Source organism: Setaria viridis, chromosome 9 (genome assembly GCF_005286985.2).
Source record: "Setaria viridis chromosome 9, Setaria_viridis_v4.0, whole genome shotgun sequence".
Classification (NCBI taxonomy): domain Eukaryota; kingdom Viridiplantae; phylum Streptophyta; class Magnoliopsida; order Poales; family Poaceae; genus Setaria; species Setaria viridis.
In genome coordinates this window covers 55,380,802-55,394,085 of record NC_048271.2, presented here as the reverse complement: position 1 = coordinate 55,394,085, position 13,284 = coordinate 55,380,802, and the positions used below count along the sequence as shown (strand labels likewise).

The window sequence follows — 13,284 nt, the reverse complement described above, 5'->3', positions numbered from 1 at the left end:
CCCTCCTCATCCATATGCGAGATCAGCATGTCCCGAGCGTGTGGAGACCGAGAGATTCTGCGGCAAACACGCACCCACTCAACAGTCGTGTGTGTACTCTCCCACTTGATTCCCTTCGCCCCCGCCCCCCCCCCCCCCCCCCCCCCCCCCCCCCCCCCCCCCGGGCCGCCCGCTCGAGCCTGTGAGCCACGCCAGCCCTGTTCCTGGTCTCTAGCGGTCAGCTGCTGCTCGAAAGGCGCCGCTCGAGACCGATCCATCACTCCTCCTGTCAGTGTGACTGTGCGGTGTGCGTCTCGTGATCGTGTTGACTGGATGGCCTGGCCGACCAAGCAAGGCCAGCAGTTGTTCGTGTGCCCGGAACATCATCGCCATCGTCGATCGATCCGCAGCTCAAAAGCGACCAAGCACAAGACAGTGGCGTTCATGCCCCATCTCTCTAGCGCAGCTCTTGCTGAGAGCGAGAGTGTAATAGGAGGCGTCTCCGACATGAACGTGCAGGCTCAAAGCGAGGATGTCCGGGCACAGAACGGCAGGTGACGCAAGCGAGACCCCGCAACGTGGCTCCACGGCCCGTCGATGCGCGGTAACTTTTGGCAGATGCCGTCAGCAAAAGATCGGGGATGGATGCGAACCTTTCCCTGAGGAAAAAATGGGGGCGCTTTTGGCAGATGAAGTTGCTTTTATTTGCAAATATATAAATATATAGATCATCATGCGCGCGCAGATCGATCAGTTCGGGACAGCGAGCAAAGTGACTTGACTGGTATCTACCTCATCTGTTTTTATCTGTTCATGTCCTTGTTCCTTTTCCTCTTTGGCTCATGGAAGAGTCGTGTAGCGCACAGTGACGTCCGGGGAAGATGCTCCATGCTCGAGTGAAACGCGACACTGGCTAGAGTGGCAGGCATCTCTCCCCTTTTAGGGCAAGAGCAACTCTTGCTCGATCGCCATTACGGGGGAGCTTCCTTTGCTTGCTGTCGAGGGCATCGCCTGTTTTTTGGAAGCGACCGGCGCCGGAAATCTTGCTACCTGATCCCATCACCTTGATTCTTAGCCTTCTAGACGAAGGTAACTCCTCACTGTTTGGGTAAGTAACAGCTCCTTGATACACTAATGATCAGATCCTTCGCTTTGAGCTAAGACTTTTCAGGCCTTGTTTAGTTCATCCCCAGATCCCAACTTTGGCACTATGCAAAAAGAAGATTTCCCATCACATCAAACTTGCGTTACATGCATGGAGTACTGAATGTAGACGAAATCAAAAACTAATTGCACAGTTTTGTTGTACTTTGCGAGACAAATCTTTTGAGCCTAATTAGTCAATATTTAGACAATAATTCACAAATACAAACGAAACGCTACAGTATTGCTACAGTAATTTGAGCACTTCAAAGTTGGACAACTAAACAAGGCCTCAGTCTTTCTGAATTTTATTGCTGAAGACTGAAGCTGAATGTTTGGGCTGGTGTGCAGTGCATGGTAACAGAACCAATTTTACGGTCAAGCAGGTAATGAACGCAAAGCTAGATCTCGGGAGTACCTGGTACCCACCAAAGCGTCCCTACTCATTTTGTTGCTGCTGTTACCCACTTAATACAGTGTCACATGGTAGAGGAGAGATATTTCCTTCCAGCAGGCACGATTAAACTCTCAACAGTGGAGTTGCTGACTGTTGGCATGCAGTTACATGGTCGTCAAGTCGTCATCGCGATGCTTTATCCTCCTACACTACTACATTGCGATTAATGGCCGTAACCGCCGTTCTTGATCGTGTGAGCTGAATTCTTCTTCCCCCTTTTGAGGAATTTCGCGTCTACTGTCAGGACCAGCATGGTACCGTATGCTGCGGCTTCAGGTTGCAACAATTGCTGGCACGTACAGAAAGAGCAGCGGTGGGCAGGAATTCATTGCCCCGTTTTCACTTAGTACGACGGCGCAGGAAATGAATTTTACAGGCTGGAAAGGAAAGGGAAGGTGATGTGCGTGGTCTTAAAGTGAAATGGTGGCGAGCAGGAGGAGCGCCTTCAAAACGGGGGAGTTAAGTATCAACAACAAAAAAAAACCGGGGGAGTTATGGCCGCCTTTTTGTACGCGTATGACGACGCGGACGCGTCTTCAGTAAATGGCGCGAGCTCAGCTCAGCTCCCTGCTGCCTCTCGCTATTACTCCTGTGACGTTTCCTGGCTGGCATTTACGGACACCCAGCCAGCAACAGCAACAGCAATGTAACACCCTTCTCTTCTCCTTCACAGAATCACACAGCTAGTCTAGCCAACAGAACGAGCTCGACTTGTTGGGTGAAACGAAACGGCTGACAACAAGGCTAGGCGTTTGCCGTGGTACCCAACGAAATCAAAAGCCTACCGCTTGCCAACACCAAGCGCGTTGGCATATGGTCAGAAGGACCATTCAATCCTGCAAAGTACTGGTCGCCATGGATATTTGTTGGAGCACGCAGCGAATGGAACACAGACATTTGGGAGATTTTTGAAGCGATTATTTTTTCCGCCATTTTTTTACAGAACGCCATTGCAGCTGAGCTTGCTGCGTCGCAGATGATCTCCGTTCCCTGCTTGCCTATACAACAACAAATCGCCTACTTCCTTCGCCATACGTACACCGGGCACACTCATGATAACCTACCGCTACTACTGAATTACTGATAACCTTGGACACGACACGATCACGCCATCAAACAGTATGAACCTACGCGACGGCCTTGGCCGGCGGGATCACGATCGGGCTCCGGACGACGTGCTCGTTGGACACCCACTTCAGGTTCCCCTCGGCGCCGGCGACGGCCGGCTGCCCGTTCCACCGCACCGTCACGGTGAAGCTCTGCTTCTCGTTCACCCTGGAGAAGCGCAGCATCGGGGGGCGCACCACGACGGACACGCCCTTGGGCATGTCCACCACGGCCGTGTACACCGAGTTCGCCCTCCCGACGTTGGTCACGGTGCGCCGGACGGTGATCGGCTGGGACAGAAGCTTCACCACCAGCGACGGGTAGTTGAGCTCCGCCTCGGTGATGGCCTTCAGCTTGGCGCAGGCGATGCGGCGCCCGGTTATCTCCTTCACGCCGTCGTCACCGAGCCCCAGCCCGCAGAGGTAGGCGATGTACTCGTTGGTGCCGAGGTCGTACACGAGCCCGGGGTCGACGGCCCGGGACGGGTTCACGTACCCGGCACCCATGGAGTAGAAGCTCGCCCGGCGGTACTGCTCGTCCTTGATGGGCACGCCGGCGTGGTCCGCGGTGCTCGAGGAAGTCATGATCGCCGACTTGATCGCCGCCGGGGACCAGGTCGGGTGCAGGCTCTTGATGATGGCGGCGATGCCGCTCAGGTGCGGCGTCGACATCGAGGTGCCGGACTCCATGAAGAAGGTCAGGCTCACGTCGTCCACGAACTCGGGGTGCATCTCGCTTGGCGCCCACGCCGCGAGGATGTTCATGCCGGGCCCGGTGATGTCCGGTTTGAGGATGCCCGGGCTCGCCTTGTTCGGCCCGCGCGACGAGAAGAAGGCGACGGACGGCGCCGGGGACGACCCCATCACCGTGCCCCGGAAGGTGATGGTCGCCGTGGGCTTGGGCGTGGACTTGACGTAGGCTGCGATCTTTGACCCGGCGGCGTAGCTCACGTGCGACGCGGGCAGCACGTGGGCGTCGGCGAAAGTGGTGTACCCCTCCGCCGCCTTGTTCATCAGGATCATGCCGGCGCCGCCGTACGCCGACACCATCTGCCCCTGCTCGACGTGCTCGCCGATCGAGCGGCTCTCGCAGAGGACCACCTTGCCGCGCACCTCCGCCTCCACCAGCGTGCTGCAGTCGCGGGCGTCCGGGTCGCCGTTGCGGCCCGGGAACACGATCGGGAGCTGGCGGCCGGCGGTGTTGTTCCGGGGCTGGAACAGGGACTCGCCGTCGAACTCCTGCCCGTTGCCGAGCCTCACGGTGGTGCGGATCGTGCGGTCCGTGGTGCCGGCCGCCACCGTCAGCATCCACGGCGCGCCGTTCCGGATGGTGCCGGCGACGGGGCCGTCATTGCCGGCGGCGGCGCTGACGAAGATGCCGTGCTCCATGGCCTTGAACGTGGCGACGGCGATGAGGTCGTAGTTGAACTGCGCGCCGTCTGTGGCGCTGATGGAGAAGGAGAGCACGTCCACGCCGTCCTTGACGGCGGCGTCCAGCCCGGCGATGATGTCCATGATGGAGCAGCGGCTCCGGGCACACACCTTGTATATGGCCAGGTGCGCGTGCGGCGCCATCCCGGACGCCGTGCCGTGCGCGTTCCCGCGGACGTCGGCGTTCTGGACGAAGTTGCCCGCCGCCGTGCTCGCCGTGTGCGTGCCGTGGCCCGCGTCGTCGACGGGCGGTGCCGTGTTGTTGACGGCCGCGCTCCCGAACGCGCGCGCGCCGATGACCTTGTTGTTGCAGCCTCCGCCGGCGATCGACCGGAACTCGCAGGTGCCCTTCCACTTCTTTGGCGGCGGCGGCAGCCCGGCGTCGCCGAAGGACGGGTGGCTGGGCAGGATCCCGGTGTCCAGGAGCCCAATCACCACGCCCCGGCCGAACCCAGAGCGGCTCCAGAAGCCGTCCTTGCCGAGGTGGAGGCCGAGGAACCCCGGAGAGTGGGTGGTAGCCAGCGGCAGGAACTCCTCGGGGTAGAGCCGCAGGCACCCCTCCTTGCTCCTCAGGCTCTCCGCCTCCGCCTCGGTGAGCCGGGCGGCGAACCCCGACAGCACGTGGCTGTACGAGTGTATGATTCTCGGGCCGCCATCACCCGCCGAGTCCAGCGTGGCCTCCGGCAAGAACGACCGGTGCCACTCCTCCACCGAATCGGTGCTGCCGTCGTCTCTCGGCTCGAGGTGAACCACATAGTTCTTGCGCTCCTGCGCGGAGCAGACGGCAAGCAGCGCGAAGGACGAGAGCAAGAGGAAGGCAAGGTGGCTCCTTTGGGTCCTCATGAGGCCAGGACAGGAGGAGGAAGACAAGGGGAGTTTTCGCTGCTGCTATTGCTGGATGCTGCCTTGGCCTTACTGCTCGCTACCGCCGAATTGATTTGAAGTGCGGGGGCAGAGGAGGGAGGGAGGGGTAGTAAACTGGCGTGGCAACGAGGAGGGGGTGCCGGGGTTTATGTAGGGCGTCAGGCAGCGGCAGTGGGTGGGGGAAGAGTGAGTGAGTGAGTGATGGGCAGCGCAGAGCACTGGCGGTGAGCTGGAGAGCAGAAACGAAGAAGCAGGAGGGAGGAGGGGAAGAGGACTCGCTCGCTCGATTTGATTTTGAATTCGATGATGATGCCATGGGTAACTGTCCCCCGGACCCCGGGTGGCGAGAGAGGCCACGGCGACCGTTGGATCAGAAAACGACGTGTCAATCGGGCCGGTCTGCTCGCCCCTCTAGAAGTCTGGCGCTGGAGTTTACTTTCCGGCGAGGTCCATGGATTTCGCGCGGGCTCGCTGCTCCATTCACCTCTCGCTAGTCCCTCCCACACTTTTGAGCTGTTGCTTGATGCATTTCCTCAATCAACACTCCACGTAATGACGTGTAGTAGTAACTCCCCATCAGTTATTAAGGGTCTGTTTGATACAGACTCATAAAGTTTAGTACCCGTCACATCGTATGTTTGGATATTAATTAGGAGTATTAAATATAGTCTAATTATAAAATTAATAATACAGATGAAGTCTAATTCGCGAGACGAATCTATTGAGCCTAATTAGTCTATGATTTGACAATATGGTGCTACAGTAACCGTTTGCTAATGATGAATTAATTAGGTTTAATAGATTCGTCTCGCGAATTAGTATAGGGGTTCTACAGTTAGTTTTATAATTAACTCATGTTTAGTCCTCCTAATTAGCGTCCGAGCATCCGATGTGATCCCTCCTAAAGTTTAGTATCCCGCATCCAAACACCCGTAAAGGCAGTAGGGTAACTTTTAGGACGGGATATGGATCCTTGCGAAGGTCAGTACAAGGAGTACGCAACAGATTTCCGCAATAGTTTTGTGGTACCGCTCCTGCGCACGCTTAGGTCGTGCGGAAAATCATCCTGCGTTTGAAGCTTTGAACCCCGGCCGGTGTTCTGTTGCCACTGCCAGCCACAGACAGGGTTGTGGTGTTGTGCTCCAAACAGCACGAGGCAGTGAGCCACGGCCACCGGCCACCGAGAGCCAACACCATTTGAACCACAGCGGCAGCGACATGCATGCTGGTGTGTTCGCTTGTGCTGGCTGCACAAGCAGTGCATAGAGGCCAAAGGCCCACAGCCCAGTCTCAGATGCCTCACTTGGCTGCACCGGCAATCTCAACCGAACAGCTGATTCCAACCCGCGTCGTCCCCGCCCGTCCCCGTGGATGGCTGACCAGCGGAGCGGTGCTGCTCGCCAGTCTCGGCACGCTGGACGGCCCGGACGGTAAGCCACTCGCGTCGTCTCTTTCCGAGCCCTCAGCACTGTACATGCCTCCTCCTCTCTCTTTTTGCATGCAGAATGCAATTACCTCGGTGGGGGCTCGAAACTGATGGCGATCGGTGCGGGTGCTTTCGTGCCGGGCCCACCTGTCGGCGACCGTGCTAATGATGGATCGGTGGGCCTAGTTTCTCTTCTTCTTTTTTTGAAAAAGAGGCCTAGTTTCTCTGTGGCGGAGGATGGAGGGTCAATCATTCTTTGACTCCGCGGCGGCTTTCCCGTCGACAGATGTCTGAACAGGGGCAGTATTCCAGAACGTTTCGCCGGAATCCGCTTGTCGCTTTGCGTCGGGGAGAATGATAGAGATCGAGTGTGCTGTGCTCGGATTAAAAAAATGAGGATAGGAGCTTTTGTCAAGGATGATATTTGTATCGGACATCGAGTTCGACTTTGCTTTCGTACTCCAACATTACGATTGTTCGGAAGGAGGGACCCCTGCCTTCTTGAGTACTGCTCCAACATCTTGACGTGGAAACGAGAACTCCAATGTCCTTGCATCGCAGGCTTGCCGCAGGAAAGAAACGTTCTCGAGAAGCACGAGCAGGATATAGATTATGCGTTTGCTTACTGGCGAGCACTGCAATCACATGGATTGTTATAGAACTTCATTACTAATCGCGGGCGATAATCAGTAGCACTAGTGTTGGTAGTTTTCCAGTGTTTCAGTTCTGCTGTCCGACGGTGGAAGCCTCAGCAATGATGCGCGGCGAAACCTTTTGCCAATCCACCAAACACCCGCATGATTACTTTGCATGCTGCGTCCGCCGATCCGATCAGCGCACGATGACCGGACACGTAGCATCTACTCCCACGTCGAGCGCACCAGCTCTCATACGATATACGCGGTCTGCCAAAAATGGGGAGAGAAAGAGATGGGGGAGGCGCACGATCACGAAGGAACAAGTGCGCGCGGTTCCTTGGGAGCGAAACGCTCGCCGCTCCCCACGGTGGCCTCCTTTTCTCCGGTAGTCGCGCGCGCGGCCGGCCGGCCGCCCCACTAGCTCGGTTCCCCACCCCAGCGCGCGCACGAACCGCCTCGGGCGCGCACTCCCTCGGCTCGTCCCTCCCCCGCCGCCGCGCTGCTGGTTGGGCGCAAACAACGTCGCCCCACGCGCTCCCGGGGCGCCGTTCCCCAACGCAATGTGCGAGCCAGACAAAGCAAGATGATCCACCACCGTGGAAATCACCTGCCCGGCATGCGACTTCCGGCGGAGCGGATCGAGCCATGGATCGATGGGGCCCAGCCCCTAGGATAACAAACGAGGAGAACTGTACTTGTTTTGGATTAAGGGGATGTAGGGTTAAAGTTTATCACTTGTCACATCAGATGTTCGGATCCTAATTAGAAGGACTAAATATGAGCTAATTATAAAACTAATTGCAGAAGCTCTGAACAAATTCACGAGATAAATCAATTAGACTAATTAAGTTTAATAGATTCATCTCGCGAATTAGCCTCCATCTGTGCAATTAGTTTAATAATTAATCTATATTTAATACTTCTAATTATTATAAATATCTGATACGACACGGGTTAAAGTTTAGCCCTACGAGACCCTAACTTAGCCGTGGCAGGCTTATCGCGATTCAACCAACCGCCAGCACGCGGTCCGGGCACCGGCACACCAACAACACGTGCGCAGATACCGGCGTGGCGAGTCGCTGCCTTCACCGGCTCGGCGCCTTGCGCTTGGTTTGGCAGCTGGGCGAGCGCGCATGCTTGCCGCTTGCTGCGGCCTGCGGCCATGGCCCATATTATTATACTGCCTGCCTGCCCGCCCGCTTCAATTCCCCCACGCCTGATGCAGAGTCCTGCTGTCCTGCAGGCTGCTGGCGCCTTCTGGCTGCCTACCTTCCTGCCGCCGCCTCTGACTTGTGCTCCAGCCTGCTCGGCGCGCGGCTTCGTATCTCGCGGTCGCGGCTCACAGCTGTGAATGAAAATCAGGCATTGCGATCACGGAACGCACATCGCTTTCGGCTTTTTGACATAGCACCTCTAAACTTTAGTAGGGTCACATCGAATATTCGGACGTTAATTAGAAGGATTAAACATGAGCTAATTATAAAACTAATTACACAGATGAAGTCTAATTCGTGAGACGAATCTATTAAGACTAATTAATCCATCATTAGCAAATGGTTACTGTAGAATCACATTGTCAAATCATGGACTAATTAGACTTAATAATTTGTTTCGCGAATTAGACTCCATCTGTGCAATTAGTTTTATAATTAGACTATATTCAGTACTCCTAATTAGTATCCAAACATCTGATGTGACATGTGCTAAAGTTTAGTAGGGGGTATCCAAACACCCCCTTAGGCTGTCCGCACCGGGGACCGCTAAACGATCCTCCAATACCACGGTAGCAGAAAAAATCCCGCACCGCGGTACTGGGTGGCGTCCGCTAACCAAGCGGACAGCTACCGGTCCGCTACTCCTAGCGGACGCGCAGGGCTCCCGCTACCTGCCTCTCGAGGTCGCCAGCCCCAACAAACACCCTCTCGCGCGCCTCCGCTCGGACCGCCGCCATCACCACCGGACCACCGCCGTCGGGGAGGAGGAGGAGGGCGTCGGCGGGAGGGAGGAGGAGGGCGCCGGGGTGGAGGAGGGTGCCGGCGGGGAGGAAGACGAGCCGGCGGGAGGCGTGGCGTCGGGAGGGGAGGAGGGGGCTGGCGGGGCGAGGAGGAGGGTCGGCCGTGGAGAAGGCGCAGGAGGAACCGGTGTTGAGGAGTGCGAGGGGGCGGCGTGGAGGGCGAGGCGTCGGGAGGGGAGGGGAACGGTTGGGGGAACAAAATATGATATAGTTGGTATAAAGTATAGGGTATAAAGTAATACGGGTGCAGGAGGAATTGGTATAGAGGGAAGAATCTCGATGACTAAGATAGAATAATTTTTTTAAAGTATGGAAATAGAGTATGATGAGTGCGGACAGCCTTAGCTAATAATCTTATCTGCACCCATAAACTGGAGCATTAGAGCTGCTAATAATTAGCGACACGGACATTTCTAAATGAACTTGCCATCAGCGTTAGGGTGCTAATGATCGGTTCGCCACTTTGTTCCCCATCCTCGCCTCGCTTTCGTGGCCCCTGTCCGAGGCCTCGACCGAGCATGCACGGTTGGGAACGGGTGGCCCGGGCCATGCCGGCCGCTCGGCGCCTCGGCGGATAAGCAAGGCGGCCCCCGGCGAATTCCTCTGCCCGCCCGACAGGTATCTAAAAATAAATGGTTACGTTGCGTCGCGCCGCTGCCGCTGCAGGTTTGATGATTGATCGATCAGCCAAGGGGCATCGAATGCTACGTCTGCCTAACCTAAAGCTATCTGCTACGAACTGATATAATTAGCTACCACTTCAAGTAGGAATATTTGGTCCGAGTATATATGTATTGCCTCCATGATGATTGATGATATGAGTAGGAGTATATATACTAAACTCTCATTAGTCACACTCCAAAGGCTTTTTCTTTCTATGGGCATAAAGGTTTGGCCAAAATATACGCTCTCCAATTATTATGCACATTTCTTTATTCGATCGATCATGCACACTGATCCACGGCTCGGGTGATGATTAATCGGCTGAGTTGGAATAATAGGTACCGATCGAGGATAAGAATGCCATCGTCCCATATGTTTGGCTATACCAGTACAACTTTACAGCATTTTTCCTGACCCTGCTAATAAGTTCGGTCGATCTAACTTCAAGTCAAGAGGTGCTTAGATCGGACAAATTTAACCTGGTCAAAAAATACAAATAAAAACTTTACTGCCTTGTTAGCGTTGGTCAGTAAGCAGTACATGTGGAGTCGTCTTTGTTGGGTGCGTATCAATGTTGGACATACTCACGTGCAAGCGTCCAAGCTTATATGCCGATGCATGCGGCGGGAGAGAAGACAAGTCCAACTAGCCAGTCGCTCGACGCGATAGGTCAATCGCAGGCATCCTTAGCAGCTTCAGAGGAAATCCAAGGCCACGTAGGCACCCAACAAAAGCGATCTCTCTCTCTCGCACCAGCTTGCAAAACTGCCAGCGCGTTTCGTTGCTTCCATGGCATGATGATCGTGAAACAGTTGCATGCACACCGATTGCCGAGACGACGACCGCGCACCCACCCAGTATCCGCCGCCATTATTCGCACCAAATCATTCGTGGGGAGAGCAAACCGGAGGGGCATCCGAACAAACTGGCCACATCAATCATCGCCGCGCCCGAACGGCGCGGCGCCGGTGGCCACCGCCCCCGCGCCCGCGCCCGCGGTGGTAAAGGTTGGCAGGAGGAGGCGTCACAACTCACACGGCACCGTCCCACGGGATGCAGCCGGACCGACCGCGTACGTGCCTGCTACGACGCACGGGTGTGTACGTGCCGAGGGCGAACCTGAACCATTGCCGGGGAGAAGGGGCGGGCAGGGGGGAGGAGCTCTGCGGCGGGCGTTTCCGTGAGCTCGCGTGCCATGGATCGGACCCGCAGCGCTGTGCGACTAGAGGCACGTACGCGCGCGCGTCCTGATCGACCAGCGTTATTGCGTCGAGCTGTCGGGGTTCAGGCGTGCCCCCGCACGTACGGAGCTCGTAGTAGATATCATTGCGCTGACGCGGACTTGGATTCAATGGGGACGGACGGAATGGCCCGGACGCCTGCCTTGCTCCGGCCCCCAGCGCCCACGGCTGCCCTGCCTGCCCGTATCTCGTTTCCACGCTATCCATCTCCTGTGCAGGGGCGAGCTTGTCGTCGCTTGCACGAGCGCGGCGCGGGGTAGGCAGCGACGACGCCGTCCCTGCCCAACTTGCGTTGCATGACCCATCCCGTGTGTCCTGGAACAGCCGTCAGATGGAGACCCCACGCGATAAAGAACGACTACGAGTCATCCCCGCCCCGCTGAGCATGCCAGGCCAGCGGCTCAGATATGGGAATGGCAGTGGCACTGCCAGATGCCAATGCGGCCACCCCGCCTGCCTGCACATCCTTTTCCTCGCATTTGCTCTGCTTTGGATAACCATGCGATGCACCCATGCTCACACCGTCTCGCGGAAGGGAAGGGAAGGGAGGTGAAGGCGGCTACGCGGGTCAATTATTGTGCAGGATCTTATTACCGTGCACGGCATGTCCTAGCTACTAGGTATGTACCGGCGTACCCTAGTAGGTGATGGAGTGTTGTCCCGAAGCAGAAGTACACGACACTCCTACTCCAGCAGTTCGCAGTAATTTCCCGTTCAAATACTCCTTCAGAAGTATAGTTCTAGAATACGTTGTTCCCGGAAGCAGTAACTTGCCACACGAGTTCATCCACGGTGAAAAGTGAAAACTAAAAGGCGAGGCCGATGATGACGAGCGATGCGATGCGGTTATCCATGCGGCTGTCGTAGCTTTCGTCGCCTGAAAAGCTGTGAGAATTTTCAGTTTTTTGAGGACCGATAAAGCTCCCTATAATACAAGCAGCAGTACTTTCTGTCCGACAGACGCCACTGTCGTCAAGCAAGCCGCAGCTGTCTGCCCGAGGAACCTCCACCATGCGTTCGGGGTTCGGCGGCTAGCTACTACCTTCCGGGGCCGTCGACAAACGGTGTGGCCCTTCTTCTGGTACCAGGAGAGATACGGCTTGATAGCTCACGTTTTCTACGAGTGGTATACCTTCTCCACGTCGCAATAACAAAAAGAGAGAAAAAAAGGGACGCGTACGCAGCAGGACAGAGGGCAACTAGCCAGCCTCGTGATGGGAGCTGAGGTGCCGTTCAAATCCCCTCACGCGCCATGGCGGGAAGCAGTTCCTCCAACTTTGAGCCTCTACCATTGAGCCCACCGACATACGAGCTCCATCGTATTTAGGTCCACGTGGCATTGATCTGCCTGCCTTTGGCTGCAGAGAGGAGCAAGCCCTTCTTTACTTCACTCCCAGCTCCCAACTTTATCACTATGCAAAAAGAAGATTCCCCATCACATCAAACTTGCGGTACATGCATGGAGTACTAAATGTAGATGAAATTAAAAACTAATTGCACAGTTTTGTTGTACTTTGCGAGACGAATCTTTTGAGCCTAATTAGTCAATATTTGGACAATAATTCACAAATACAAACGAAACGCTACAGTGTGCTACAGCGCCGGAACAGTAATTTTGGCACTCCCAATTTTGACAACTAAACAAGGCCCAAGTACCGAATGAAAAAGTGCAGGATGTGTAGTGTAGCTGATTTAAAGAGCGACAGGTGCAATCAGTGCGACATCGTGTCTACGTCCGTGTGCGGTGTGCGGGCTGTGCAAATCCTTTTCGCCGTTTCTCCCCGCTACCGGATCCTGAGCTGGAGCAAGAAAGCGACCACGCTGGGCCGGTGAAGTGGATTAGATTGTTCATGTACTGTGGAAAAGTTTGTTTGCTGCCCACCGATGGCGATGTGAGTAGTGGAATCATAGGGCCAAATCAATCGGCTGACTACCTGATCATCGCTTTGAACCCACCACTCCTTGTCTTGACCACGACCAAGTTAATGACAGGCAATTAAGTGCGGCATGCTGACCAAAGCCGTCGCACGAGAAGAAACAAGTTCAGCTAGCGGCCTAGGCCTAGCGTTGCGCCGCTGCCCATGTTCATTGTTTTTTGGAGGGAGTTGCCCATGCTTAATTGGGCGGAATTGCACCTGTAATTGAGCCTTGAACCTGAAATATCTCCCACTCTAGGCCAGAGCCCACACACGCAGTTACTCGGGCCCAATCTGCCATTCCAGAAATATGGGCCCATAAACATCGCCCGAAGACAAGTTCCTGGCTTTCGGCCGACTAGTAGAACTCTGGAACTGTGGAAGTTTTTCTCGCGTTTCCACG

General features: G+C 55.6%; 1 protein-coding gene across 1 annotated transcript; it reads right to left on the bottom strand.

Moving 5' to 3' along the window:
* Positions 1 to 2,475: 2,475 nt before the first annotated feature.
* On the bottom strand, positions 2,476 to 5,229 carry LOC117839156 (subtilisin-like protease 4). The gene has a single exon (XM_034719424.2). The coding sequence runs from the start codon at positions 4,957 to 4,959 to the stop codon at positions 2,707 to 2,709; it is 2,253 nt and encodes a 750-aa protein (XP_034575315.1). The 5' UTR covers positions 4,960 to 5,229; the 3' UTR covers positions 2,476 to 2,706.
* Between the last annotated feature and the right edge of the window lie 8,055 nt (positions 5,230 to 13,284).